The 15,009-nt window shown below is 36.1% G+C and overlaps 1 protein-coding gene and 1 pseudogene across 5 annotated transcripts in view; one reads left to right on the top strand and one right to left on the bottom strand.

The window, feature by feature from the left end:
* EFR3A (EFR3 homolog A) overlaps window positions 1-15,009 on the bottom strand; it is a 71,867-nt gene that overhangs the window by 22,161 nt on the left and 34,697 nt on the right. For 3 of the 5 annotated variants that reach the window (XM_044914678.1, XM_021688808.2, XM_021688806.2), the window contains exons 10-17: window positions 13,036-13,150; window positions 12,043-12,094; window positions 9,498-9,670; window positions 8,960-9,035; window positions 4,532-4,693; window positions 3,727-3,858; window positions 2,498-2,565; window positions 1,421-1,548 (exon numbers count right to left, since the gene is read on the bottom strand). In XM_044914678.1, coding sequence (XP_044770613.1) covers window positions 1,421-1,548; window positions 2,498-2,565; window positions 3,727-3,858; window positions 4,532-4,693; window positions 8,960-9,035; window positions 9,498-9,670; window positions 12,043-12,094; window positions 13,036-13,150 — 906 coding nt within the window. Of the gene's footprint in view, window positions 1-425; window positions 477-1,420; window positions 1,549-2,497; window positions 2,566-3,726; window positions 3,859-4,531; window positions 4,694-8,959; window positions 9,036-9,497; window positions 9,671-12,042; window positions 12,095-13,035; window positions 13,151-15,009 lie in introns of all 5 variants that reach the window. The other 2 variants (XM_044914677.1, XM_021688807.2) reach the window with 2 other exon arrangements.
* On the top strand, window positions 13,338-13,566 carry LOC110578747 (annotated as a pseudogene).

The raw sequence follows: 15,009 nt of genomic DNA, 5'->3' as shown, positions 1-15,009 counted from the left end.
AAACCTTATTCACACTGAGGGATTTCTATGCAGTTACATAAATTAAATATATACTGAAATATTCAGAATTCTTCCAGTCAATGATAGAGAGGCATTAAGAATGAGAATACATCTATTGGGGGGGGGTGGGGGGAGGGAGAGAGCAAACCATCTGTTAAAAAAAACAAGTACCATAATTTTCATTAAAAATTGTTACTTGTTAAGAGTCCCATCTGTTAAAAGAGTTAAAGGAACAGGGTAAAAGGAAACAACAAAGGTGAAAATATACTATGGTTACTGGGAAGGTAAAGGGAAATAACCACTGAACTTACTACTACATAAAATATACGGGCCACTGGCTCCATTTCTAAAAGGCAAATTTTATTAAGCTATTTTCCTAGAGGACAGGTGAGGGAAGGGCAGGCCAAACTGACACTTGGATTTACCTTTGTGCTTGTGCCTGGGTTTATGAGGTTTTTTGCCTGAAGGAAAGAGAGCTAAATCCAAATTATAAGAATGAAATATTTTTAAGGTCTTTTTTAAAAAATGTTTTAAATTACAAAACTGTACCACTGTTATATCCCCAAGGAATTCATGAGGTATAGAACTTTCATAGTGTAGAATGTAAAAGAAAATGCAAAAGCATTCATTAACATCTCAGAGGATTACGAACTATCACTGTAATAAATGTGTATGTTTTGGATCCACATTATAAAAAAGATAGCTATTTACAAAGATTGTGCTATTTTTAGTGATTAATCCAGAAAACTGCCTAAGTCAAACAATTCTCATATAGAACAAAGGTGTCCCCAAAGCAAGAAGTAGTTCTTCTGCCAAATTTAATACTTATATGATCATCAAATGACAATGAAGGCGCAGAACAGACACACTTTGATTTTAGTTGTTAAACACTAAATGCAAGACACCATGCAGTTTAGCCTTAAAAACAACAGAATTACTTGAGGCAATGAAGAGAACGGAAAGAAATACATGGTGCACAGAGGAAAACACATACTTAACTTAAAAGGTCTGAAGCCTTTTTTTACAAAGCAGTCAGCGCTTCCAATGACAGCAGTTACCCGACTCATTCAGCTCAGCAGTCACAAATCACTCATTAAACAATTTACATATATTTCCATAAGCCAAACACAATATGGGTTAATGAAGAAAGATACCCATGGGCTCCTCTGTTTGAAGTACAATAATATGTTAAGTATAATACTAACAATCACTTAAAGACTCCGTTTGTTCATGATAAAATCATAAGAGATTTACTAAAAGGTTTTCAAGAGCAAAATTTAAGTGAAAGTAAAACCTAAGCATTTGAAAAACTGTGGTAAAGTAAGTATACAAACAATGAATTTTCATTGCTAACTGTGTTAATGGAAAAATTACCGAAACATAATCACCAGAGTTAGAGTTCCAATTACCCTCCTCTTACCTGTGACTTGTGGTACATACGGTACTGACAACCTCTCAACACTATAGCCGCTTCCGCCTAGTGACTCTGCAATCTTGTTGGTCAAAAAGTATAAATTTTTGTCATGCTTCTCTAAAGATTTTGGAAGCCTGTCGGGTTGATCATAACAAAAGTCATTCAGCATTATTTAAATTACTGAGCAAAAATAAGTTAACATGCAGGCATGCTAGATCCAAACCTAAATATAAATATAAACACAACTTAAACTGTAATTAGTGATAGAAAAATCAGTGTATTTTTGGTGACCAATCTGACTATAAAAACACATGGTATGTGGTCCCATATGTTAAGCATTCTGCTGTGAATCCTTCTCCAATAACGTTCCAATGGGGAAGTCAGCCTTAATTATTCTGTGGGTATTCACACATTAAATGATGAAGAGGACTAAATTCAGCTTTAACCTTCACGCTAATTAAAACTCTGAGAGAAGAAAAATCAAACTGTAGCTCAGCGATTGCTAATGAAACACCTATCAGCCAGCAAAGTGATAGGAAGCACCTGGCCAATCACATAAAAAGGTCCACTTTCTTCTCAAACTGTCTGACATTATTTTATGCTGATGCTTCCAATATTACACTGCTTTTACAGCTCCAAAGTCTGAATAAAGTATTGTTCACATATATGTTCTTATTTTAAGAGCAAGGGAGAAGGAAGGGTATAACACTGATTTTTCTTAATACACTCTCTGTCCCACAATTTTGTGAGTACTGTTAGCTATGAGTGCTGAAAGTCTTGAATAGGATACTGTATTCTCTTAAGGAAATGCTTATTTATATATGAGAACATGCTATATTTGAGATATACCTCCATACTAAAAAGAGGTAAGATATATTATTTTCATCAAAGATTGACTCTGTGTGCATGAGTCTACACTTATACTGTACAAGAACTTTTATAGCAAGGGAAAGAAGTCAGATGCATTAAATGACAGAAATACGAAATACACGAAAATAGCCTAACAGTTTACTCCTTTGTAATCATCACTGAAAGGTTTCTCAAGTCAGTGCCCTTTCCTTAAAATGTAAAGAATTAACATACATGCACTTATCTCTGAAAATATGCTCTGGTAGAAAATAAGGGGCTTCCATAGTTCGAATTTCAATAACCTGAAAAATATCCAAAAACAAAAGAAAAAAATCAAAAACCTCACTCCTCAGGACCTGGCTCTGAAAATTTGGAAAACCAAAAACACTGAAATTAAACATTTGGAAAGATACCAGCACTTTATTTTGGAATTTAAGCTATGTTTAGAGCACACAAACAGGGTTCATTTTATTTTCACATTTATTATTTTAAAAATCCAGAAGGTAACAAAACTAACAATAAAATAATACATGTAATAAAAAAACAATGATGTACCACATCTGATTGAACCTACGACAAAAGGATAAGAACACCTCGAGTGCCACTGTGTTGGAAACCCCTTGACAAAGCCCAAGGCCGTGGGCACTCTCACTCTTCTGTAGCACGTGCCTGAGGTCTCAACGTACTTCTGAGGTCAGGCTCCTCTGCACCGTGAGCAACTTAGAGAGGGGGGCACTCTGCTTTTGTAGCATTTGTATCTCTAAGGGCAGGCATCAGGTAGTCAACCACTTGTCTAACGAATGAATGAGTTTTATTTCTTAGAATGCACTAAAAGCCTGCATTTTAGCATGGACTGAGAGATGTGCTTCCAATTTCAGAAAAATGAGGCTCTCCTTGACCAGTATCTTTAAAGAATAAAAATTACATTGGACTTCCTCTGCCAGGTAAGTTAGAGGCTCTGAAACTCATATTAAATTGCGTAAGTAGCTATTTAATGACTTATTGCTGACAAAAGCTGAATATAGTTGAATGACAAAATCTCTAACAAATGTTTTCCTTCAACCTTGAGACCTGGCTCAAGTAGACTGATTTAAAACAATAACTAAAATCGTATAAAACAGTATAACTAAAAATAATTTAGATACTAAGATTCATAATGGCTTAAAAGGAAAACATATATTAGAATTCACATGACATTCTAGAAGAAAACCATGCATTCTACTTGACCACTATACAAAAAAATTCTATTAAAGCAATAGGCATCAAGGAAAAGTATAAACACTAGCTGTAGTTTTAGTTTAGTTTCAGTTAAGTCACTACTGAAAAAGTGATGCATACTTTTACAGCATAATCTTTATAATCTGATACTCAAATCATCAAAATTAAAAATAATCAGCAGTCCAGAGGAAAATCAGCCATTTTTATATAAAAATCAAGTCGAAGGACTTTTCCAAACATCCTACCTTGCTAACATGTTGGCAAAATGCAGGGACAGCTATCATCTGACTTACAAAGTTGAGGTACGCTGCAACCAGCGCCATGATCCCACAGCGATGGAACATGGGCAAATTATCCTCATTGATAATCGCACTGTCCTTTAATAAAAAACAAACACAGCTTGTGACAGATAAAGGTCTTATGCTCCATTAGTGTTTTCTCTATGATTATACGGAAAAACCGCAGGTCGTTTGGAGTGATGACAAAACTGTTACCTTTTAAGAAGTTGTTTTTTAAAGAATTCTGAAAGGAGAATAAATGTCCATTTACAGGAGAGTTCAATCTCTCGAATAGCTCTTTCTTAGGAAAGTCTTTTGGGGGGTGGAGGGGATACACAAATACACACATACGTGTGTGTGTGTGTATATATATGCGCACACGTACCCATATGTATCTTACACTAAAATATATCTGATACATATTCCCATCACACTGTCCTTTGCACACTCCAACGAGACAGCTACATATGTAATGACTATGTAACGACCCTCTTCCCCACTAGACTTAAGACTATGGGTGGAGGGGCCATGCTGCCCCCCTTCACAGTATTCCCAAGTTTCTGAGTAAATGTGGCACACAGCGGATGCTCACTCAATATTTGTTAAAAGAATGAGTATGACCATAACTTGGAGTATTTTTTGTTTAAAACTAGAAACCTCCCTTTTAAAATTCATGTCCTTGGATAAAGGCAACAGCAACACCACTTTAAAGATGGTGTCTAGTTCATTAAAAAAAAAAAGTTTTCTTCACTGAAAGATTATGAAAGCATACCTGTAAAGCAATGGCTAATCGAATGAGATCAATAACCACGTCTTCATTGGCCAATTCAATAGTTATAAGAGCAAGAGAAGTATAAAGTAGCTCATAGTTTTTCTGAACATTGTCTTCCTCTTTACAGCCCAAATATATGTGGCGATACAGTTGCTGCCCATTCTGAGAAGGGAAGCGACAGAGGAAAAAGATGATTTTGCTTAAAAGTAGTACAGGCAGATTTCATATGCATATAACCTCCTAAAAGGTGGTCTTATCACCTAACACGGAAGAGAAACTTAAGCTAATAACCAGAGAGTCAAACTGTATTACAATTATCAACATCAACAAGTATGCTGATATACAACTACCAGCTAAGACAGAGTTTAAGCATGAACCAGAAATAAAAACAGCAGCTAAGAAAGAGTACCAGTGTAAACAATGAGATGCTTTTAGTGATAATCTGAAAACACAAAAGCAAGTTATAGACTGATTCGGGAAAAGGCTGAAATGGCTGACAGAGTTACGGGAGATACTTCTGCAATACAGCCTTGGCAATGATTAAAAAAAAAAGAAAAGAAAAAAAAACATTTGGCTAAGGGGAAATATACTCAGGCTTTCTTGCCTCTGGAGGCAATCTCCTGTGAGGTGGGTTAGGAGCTGTCCAAGGAAGAGCATCTGCAGGTTCCACTACACTTTGGCGTGGAGTGACCAAAGGCAAGCCAAGGGAAGAGGTTACAGAAACACTCCAGGGACTGCAAAAGGTTTCCCCCTAAACCAAACTAATCTCAATATGTTAATACAGAATGGAAAAGCTTTTCCTATCTAAAGCATTCCTGAATATAGGTTCAGCTGCTAAGTGAGAGCTGACAGAAATTTGAGTGTGTTCTCCATTTAAAGTCACTATGTGACTATGTGGTTAATTACTATGTGGTAATTAACTCAACCTGTTGCATTGGTTTTCAACACTAATTGTAAACTACAATCATTGAGAAAGTGGAATGACCACCATGCTTCTACCCTCCCCACTGCCCACCCCCAATATGATTTAGCTGGTTAGTGGAGATGCCCAAATATTTTTGAAGCCCAAAGCTCCCCAAGGTGATTCTTTTTTTTTCCCCCCAAGATTTTATTTATTTATTTGACAGAGAGAGACAGCGAGAGAGGGACCATAAGCAGGGGGAGTGGGAGAGGGAGAAGCAGGCTTCCCGTTGAGCAGGGAGCCCGATGCGGGGCTCAATCCCAGGACTCTGGGATCATGACCTGAGCCGAAGGCAGACACTTAATGACTGAGCCACCCAGGCGCCCCACCCCAGGTGATTCTAATATTCAGCCAGGGTTAAGACTAGGGGCCTATTCACTCATATGTGGAGGGACTTTAGCTTAACACCCCAGGCCTATTTCTCAGCGGGTTCATCTGACTGTTCATTTTAGGGGAAAGGACTGAACAAGACCAACACAGTCTTCTGAATCCAGATTCTGCTTCTCTCAAATGGTTCTATGCTTGGGTGTGCAACAACAGTCTATATATTGGGCCCTCTCCAACTCTATTCTTGAATCCTATGGTTCCTAAACATCATTAACATTAAAGCTTGCACACATGGGAGTTTTAATGTCAGGTTCCTTAAGTAATTCAAGTTGATATTATACCTACTATGTACCCATCAGGTTAGACAACATTAAAATCTAACATTATGTAACTATAATAATACAGTGTAAGTTGGTGTGATGACTTCACAAAGTGGTCTGGAATTGTCTAATAAACCTAAAGAACCCATTACTTGGCAATGCCTCTCCTATAGGCCTTAGAGAAATGGGAGTTACATGCGGTACACTACATGTACAAGAATGTTCACAGCAGCCCTGTCTGCAACAATTCAAATGTCCCCAACAGGAGAACAGATAACTTGTGGTATATTCCTGTTATGCAACACCATACAGCTACACATATGAATGAATTTTACCAAAGTAGAGCTAAATGAAAGAAAACATAAAAGAACATGTAACAAGTGGTTCCTTTCACTCAAAATACAAAAACTGACAAAACTACACTGTATTGTTCAGGAATCGATAGATGTACACTTAGGTGGCAACCTGCAAAGAAAACGAAGCAAGGAGTCCATTTGCATAAAAGCACGGGGACTGCTACCCACTGTGGACGACACGGAGCTGTGGACAGGCTGGGCATGTGGGAGGCCTACACTGTTGTTCACTTCATTAAATAATGCCAGTGCATTTTTTATTTCGTAGTAATTGGTACCTTTTTTGCTAAGTGATTCCCTGAATTGCTGAAACCATTAACAAGAGCTCTTTCATCTGGTGACAGTCTGCCAGGATTATAGCTTTAGGAGAGGAGCCCTGCCTGGTGAGACACTAGATACTGAGTGGCAGTGGCTTTTCCTTGTGTCTGCAAGTACAGCTTCATTAGGAAAGAAGCTGTGAAGGAGCACCTCCCAAGGGTAAACTGTGAAGGCCTCCTGCCCCAGGACAGTCTTTCAAACATCGACCCAATGTCTACGACGTCCCTAAAACATTCAGGTGGAGCAGTTTTAGGCTGGATAGTAATATCCAAAGGGCAGTCCATCATCCCCTGACTACAGAATGCCAACTTTTTTTTCTTTAGGTCTTTGTTGAAATTTCCATAAGGTGCCAGATAAAGCTGCCTAAGAAAACCGAACAGCATTTTGACTGATAGGATAAATTGGAAGGTAAATGAAAAAGGGTGTCCAATTGTAAAAATAAAATTTGATTTACAAAAAAAGTGAACAGATTGAACCAAAAGAAAAATATACTAAAAAGAAGTGGTTTATACTAACAGTAACAAATGCTTAGCCAGTTATTTTAAATTATAAAATCGAAGGATAACTAATTCAGAGAACAACTTTAAGAATTCAAAATTTAGGGCGCCTGGGTGGCTCAGTTGGTTAAGCGACTGCCTTCGGCTCAGGTCATGATCCTGGAGTCCCGGGATCGAGTCCCGCATCGGGCTCCCTGCTCGGCAGGGAGTCTGCTTCTCCCTCTGACCCTCCTCCCTCTCATGCTCTCTGTCTCTCATTCTCTCTCTCTCAAATAAATAAATAAAATCTTAAAAAAAAAATTAAAAAAAATTAAAAAAAAAATTCAAAATTTAACATGGAATAATAGTCCAATCTTTCGGTTCAACTGGACCCTTTCAAAATTAGTTGGCTAGCGAAATTAAGGAAAGAGAAGGATTATTTCTATCACTGTCATACCAGATAAAATAAAATGAATCCAGTCCCCAAATTCAGGATTTCTTACTATCATTATATGAAGTCAAAACCTGAAAGTTATCAGTGAGTTTTCAAAATTCATTCTATTAATCATGATTAAAAGTTCTTCCCTTATGAGAAACGGTTTCTTTCATTAACTGGATAATATAAGGAAATACTGAAAAAAGCAAAAGTTGGAAAGAGCTAATGCCTTTGCCCTACTTATTAACCACTTTTTTCATACACAATAGAGCCAAATTTAAAGAATTACTCTATTCACATTAATTTAGTAACTGTTATTTTAGAAATCATTTTTCAAATGAAGTTTTTAAACTGTGGGGACATTGACTTGAAACACAGCAATCAACAGTAATAGAGACAGCAAAATAAAAGATGGTGACAGGGACAAAGCACACTGTAGTAATGAGCCAAAGAAGCACATGGATTACAGATCTCTGCACCTGTCTTCCTATGGGCTCTCTGTCTGTTGTTCCCTGCCACCTCTACACACCAAGGCTCACTTATCCACCAAGACTGGGATATCTCGAGGCCAGATGGCATGTGTGTCGTGGATACTACTGTATCTCTCAGTGTTGAGCTCAGAAGCTGGCAAATACTAAGTGCTCAAGCTTTGGATAAAGAATACACAGAAAGATTATTCAATATGCTACATAAATTTAGGTGTCACGATTTTCTAAATTCAGCCACTTGCCAACAGACGTACAAAATTCAACCGATCATAATGAAAATCTGGTTACATATTACGTTTAAGGGCAGAGATCCTGCCTACCTCATCCTTATATCCCAAATAATGACAGAACAATGCCAAATACAAAGTAAAAACATAAAACCCTCATTATATTTATTTATTCAATGGTGATAAGTATTTTCAAAAACCTGAAGCCATTAAAACATTAAAGTGGAATAAGTGTGTGTGCCTGGGGTGGAGAGGCGTGTAGGACAGAAATTACAGGGAGACACTTTTACTCAAATGCAGAATTCAGAACTACTGCAGCACCACCAATGCTTAAACAGGCTGGAAGAGACACCATCAAGAAGGTTGCGGTAATGTGGGAAGGCTAAAGATGGCGACTTGAGATTTCCAACTCCACAAAATTCAATGGCTTCCTTTTAAAGTCAGAGGATCAATATAAAACTACCTAACAATTCGAACAGCTATAACTTATATCATGCATTATTTTTAAGAAAACAATCTTACCTTTTTCATGAAACTTGTGTCTTGTCTACAAATTTTTTCTCTTTTTATCTTTAGGTCAGCTACATCTGGTATTATTCTAGAGACAACATATAATTCTTAATGAATAGCACATTTAATCATAGTATCATGTCTTCTTAGGCAAATCATAGTTATACTTAGGAGTTTGAACTATTTAACACATTTCAGTGAACATTTGAAATAAGCCTATACGCAATGACACTACTGAATTACCAAGCTCAATTAAGGGGAATTCATAAATTCATCTTGACTCCTGTCATTCCTAAGTTTAAAGCAAAACCAAAATAAAATTCACGTTACTAGTAACTACTAGTAGATGAGATCTCCGAAAGTACATTAAATGACCTTCAAATATTTGCTATCTTAAATATAATAATTAAATTGTCTAATACCAATTAAATAAAACTTTGAATTAATAAAACTTAAAAATCTTAGATTAAAAAAAATCACAATACTTGACTACATTAATGTGGGAACTTAAAAACATTATCACTAAGCCTATTTCAAAATGGCCCAATACCTGATCCCTCGAAGTTTTGCCCTATTGTCATGGCGATCCATGAGATTATGCATTACTTCCAAGACTAATTGTCTCAGTTCATAGTCTTCCATGAGGGATGGTGATAACAAAGGATCCAGAAAAGATCCAGGCAGTGCAGTAACAATTGTCTTTGCTTTGTATCCAGAGGTTACCTGATTATAGGGAGGAAAAACAAAGAAACAAAAAAAACCTGTCATGAGTCCTTCTTTGGTAAAATTCTCAAACCGTTTTATAAAAACCATAAGCTTAGGGAAACAGCAAGTATGAACATAAGCCTGAATGAAAAACAAAAAGGAAATTTATAAGGTAATGAGGATTTTGTGGCACCTGGGTGATGCTGCCAGGTTAAGTGTCCGACTCTTGGTTTCCTCTCAGGTCATGATCTCAGGGTCATGAGATCGAGCCCCATGTGAGGCTCTGTGCTCAGTGTGGAATCTGCTTAAGATTCTCCCTCCCTGTCCTTCTCCTTCTGCCCCTCCCCACAGTGCTCTCCCTCTAAAATAAATCTTTTAAAAAATGTAGTAACAATTTTAATGAATTTTCAAAAAATCATAATAAAGAGAATAAAATTAATAAAAGCACATCTTTACTATGTGCCAGGCACAAGTCTAAGTACTGTATGAATATTAACTTCCTCTTCACCACATCTTTATGAGGCGGGCATCAGTGTGCATCCCCATTTTGTAACAGAAAAGAGGCTCAGAGAGATCAAGAATCTGGGGGATAGGTAGTCAGTACTAAATGGACACAAGGTATTAGGTAGCAAATAGTACAGTACAGGTAAGACCTGAAAATTTTAAAAATTGTCAAATTATTCTTTTATTTTAAAGTAAGCAGTTTAGGTTAACAGGGATACATTTTTATTTTGGAAAGCTGTATTTTATTCATTACTTGATCTGACATTTCTGAATGTATCCCTATCCTCTAAATTTAAACGTTTTAAAGAGCATATACTTAAATGCTATTAAGCATTTTAACTATACCACATAGACATGCATTCAGGTGAGTCTGGTGCAATTAGAATTAGAGACAAGATGATTTATTCAGGGTATTTGTTTAATTAAAAGGCTTAGAAACAAAAGAACTTTCATGTGGGGAGTCTCTATTTATAGTCAGGATTACAAGCGAATATGGGTATTTACATTTGGGCACTTATTACAGCATGGAGGTGATTTTATAAGTGAACAAGGAAATTGGTTAGGACCATTGCCACCCGCCTAGAAGAGTTAAAAATATACCCAAGTCTCACACCACATGCAAAAATAAACTTCAAATATCTAGCTATGGAAAGCCAAATTCTAAATACTTTTGTAAAAAAATATAAGCAAAATGTGCTCGTAAGAGTAGGCAAAAGTTGTTAAAACAAGACACAAAATACATATGAAAGGATTGATAAATCTGGCTATATTAGATTTAAAACTTCAGTATAGCAAGTACCATAACCAGAATTAAGAATGAAACACAAAATCCTAGGTATGAAATATTTATTTAAAAAAAAAGGGGGGGGGTGGCGCCTGGGTGGCTCAGTCGTTTAGCGTCTGCCTTCAGCTCAGGTCATGATCCCAGGGTCCTGGGATCGAGCCCCGCATCGGGCTCCCTGCTCCTCGGGAGGCCTGCTTCTCCCTCTGCCTGCTGCTCCCCCTGCTTGTGCTCTCTCTCTCTCTGTGTCAAATAAATAAATAAAATCTTTAAAAAAAAAAAAGGGGGGGGTTGCCTAGGTGGCTCAGCTGGTTAAGCATCTGCCTTCAGCTCAGGTCATGGTCTTGGGGTCCTGCGGTTGGGCCCCGCATTGGGCTCCCCACTCATCAGGGAGCCTGCTTCTCCCTCTGCCCTCCACCTACCCCCCCATGCTCTGCTTGCTCACTCTCTGTCATGCTCTCCCTCCCTCTCTCTCAAATAAAATCTTTTTTAAGGGATCATGTACAATCAAGATTTCCTAAAACAAATTTTAAAGTTTTTTAAAGATGCAGAAAGGACACACATTCCAAATAATCAGCTCCTACTTTATTCTTGGCATTATACTAGATATAGTTAAATCAAAGATGAATATAATTACTATAAAATAACCAGAGGACTTCACATTTTAGGTACGCTTTTCCCTTTTGTCTATTTATAGCTGAATTATTTTCCAAATGAGAAGTCATTATTTGGTCAGTGTATGGAGGAAATAGATGATTTGTAGAAAGAACATGGTTTCACATCCAAGTTCTAGTCTTCAGCTTATTAACCTTGGTGAACCTCTTCCACTCCTTCCACTCCAAGTCTCTGAGCCCAGGCATCTTTGTGTATTAAACACAATACTTTCTATCCTCTGTATATGTCATCTTATGAAGATCAAATAAGATGACAGAAGTGAGAAATAAACAGTAAAAGAATAAAATAAAATATTTAAGTATATAAGCCATAGGAAAAAACTAACCATAAATAGTTTCTTACAGTGTAAGGAAAAACAGATAATGTGAAGCTATTCTTTCAACCTCTTCAATAATGTAAGTGTATTCTTCACTTATCTTAAATGGCTTACCATAAGTAAAGATCTCAGCAACATTATCTGAATCCGCCTGGTTCCCAAATCCCTAAGATATACAAAATACTGGCATTATCTTATTAATAGAGTAATTAACATTAACATTATTTCATTTACTTATATTACTACTTGATTTTAAAACTCTATTCATTTTGATTAAATAGACTGTTTCCATACTAGCTGAAGTCATGGCTCACTTTATACTCATCAATTTCATATCAATTAAAAAGTTGTATGTAAAAAAACAAAAATTCGAACAAAAAAATTAAAAAGCTATTGGCTTTTTAATTCAATCATATGCACACACAGTGAAACAACCCCAATTTAAAGACACTGTAAGAATATATTTACCATGAACATAACTGACAAACATAGTATCTATTTAACATTTATCAATAAGCAGATACAGACAATTAAAAAACAAGCTAGCAAATGGAAAAGGGTTATTTAATTAGTGTCAAAGAAATATAAATCAAGTAAGACTATCATTTCTTTATGAAATTAAAAACACACAAAAATATTTCCAAACTAAAGCTTTAGCATGTTGTAAAATCAAATCAAACTATAAAATGAGGGAGCCAAAGCATATAATCTTTAAAATCACTCTCAGTTCTAGCATTCTAGGAATAAGTCAACATTCTGGCAAAACTGACATTCATTTTTAAAATTTTTATAGGAAACTTGAAGATTTACCCTACATTATGTGTGTATATAGACAATGTCCAGGCTAAGTAAACCTTCAACCTAGTCAATATAAGACATAGAAAATTTGAGAATTTATAATTATACTGAAAACTGATTCTAAATCAGGAAATGTTGATAGAATTGCTTAGCAATGTAGTGCCAAAAAAACAATGATTTCCATAGGATTTCTATTACCAATGATTAAAAAAAATAAAACATACTCTATATAACCTTAAGATGAAATTTAACCCAAGATTACAATTAAAATTTACAGTTGGAGAACACAGGAAAACTACATATGCATACCCTAGTTGACTGATATCCAAAGTATGGGTGGATGTTCCAAAAACAGGTACTCTCCCCATAATGAACATCATGATTTCTGACCTCTGATAATCTGGTAGGTTACTTCCAAAAAATCCTATGAAAATATTAAGATAAAGTTAAGATAAATTTTACAAATTGGAAAGGTTATTTTTCCATAATACTCAATCATAACATATTTTTAACCTAAGCTTTCAATATGTGGTAAAATGATGTCTTTAAGTTATATATGTAACTCTAAAGTCCTTTTCTGTCCTCCCTTCTTGCTGCTTACTGTGCCGGCCATGTGTTCCCCTGTGCCCCTCATAGCCACGCCTGGCAGAACTGAAGAAATCAAGGACTTTCTGCTCACGGCCAGGTGAAAGGATGCCATACCCGGCAAGATCCAGAGAAGTAAGGATAACGTGAAGTTTAAAGTTCAATGCAGCAGATACCTTTATATCTCAGTCATCACAGACAGAGAAACTAAAGCAGTCCCTGCCCCCAGGTTTGGCAGTGAAGGAGCTGAAATGAACCTGGCACACTGATTTGAACTGTATTATAATTTAAAAAATTCAAAAAACAAAACTCCAAAGATATTCTAATTTCTTTTATTCAAAGTCATTTACTCATGTATAGTAGAAGACGTACACAATAGACTAATACTTAGATAAAACAATAAATGTCTAAAAATCTTTTGCATATGGTTTATAGTGGCAAACCATCAATTTGAGTTGGACTTTTAGAAAAATGAAAAAAAAAAACCAAAAACACCTCTGGAAGTATTTTTGATGAAACTCTGTTCACATATTGTGAGCCTAAATTCTTGTTCTGGTAAGGAAGTCAGTAATTAGGCCATATTTTGGTAAAGAGGTCAATAATTATGTCACTACTTTGGCTTCAATTGCTGAAATATTGTAGAATGTCATTACAATGAGCCAGGTTTACAGTCTAAGCCAGTGGGTTAATTCAATATATATTATTCAACTAGTGCAAAAAACCCCCACAAAACCTTATTTACTTGTCATTTTTCTCATATACTCTTAGTTCTTGTGGATATTTTAAATTTAACTGCTGTAGCCTTTGATGGTTTACTTTCTAGTCTAGAAGACTTAAAACATTTAATTATCACTTATTCAAACTTTATTGTTTCTTTGAAAGATCAGAACAGGTATTGAATCATGCTGGTTTTGTTCATTTCTCAAAATGCAATATAATCATTACAAAAACCTTCTCATTTTTAGTATTTCTTTAAGAATAAATTAGTTTTTCAATTTAACTCTTAAGCTTCTATGATTGGAATTAATAATCTGTGCAAACTCAAATTGTTCTACTTATCATCTGATTGGATTTGGGGATGAAAGTCATTTCCCATTATCACACACTTCAGCAATCAAAAATCTCATGATCTTAACATTACGCAATCCAAGTAAAGCATACGATTCTAACACTTCAGAAGCACTATCTATGGGGTTAAGAAACTACTTTGTATTTGGATCCTCAAAATAACCGTATGAGTCTAGATACTATTTCTTATTAACCTCAGTTGCTTCTTGTGGAAATGTGGATTAGAGAGGTTAATAGTTCAAACCAAAAGACTACACAGCTAACAGTTAGGCCTGAGGTGAAGGCTATTCATTTCCAAAGCCTATGTTATTATTACCCTCTCCTTCCTCCTTGTAAGGTACTTTCAACTTTGCAAGAACCCAATTAGGTATGTTGGTAATCACCATGCACAACTTGACACTGATTTTCTGTTCCAAGCAAGCCAGTCACTGCCACAAGGGCATAAGTTTCCAACATAATCCACTGTGAGGAGAGTCCTGAAAGGAATTAATTCTCTATACCTACTGTTTGTACTTGAACCACTGAGGGTAAGTGCTGAGGAGCCCCCCCCCACCCCTGACTGGAAAGAAGGAAAGAACATTGCAGGGAGCTATGTTCTTGATTACTGTTAAAAAGGAATTTGTACAATAG

The sequence above is a fragment of the Neomonachus schauinslandi genome, chromosome 4 (genome assembly GCF_002201575.2).
Source record: "Neomonachus schauinslandi chromosome 4, ASM220157v2, whole genome shotgun sequence".
NCBI lineage: Eukaryota > Metazoa > Chordata > Mammalia > Carnivora > Phocidae > Neomonachus > Neomonachus schauinslandi.
This window is presented reverse-complemented; position numbering and strand designations above follow the sequence as displayed.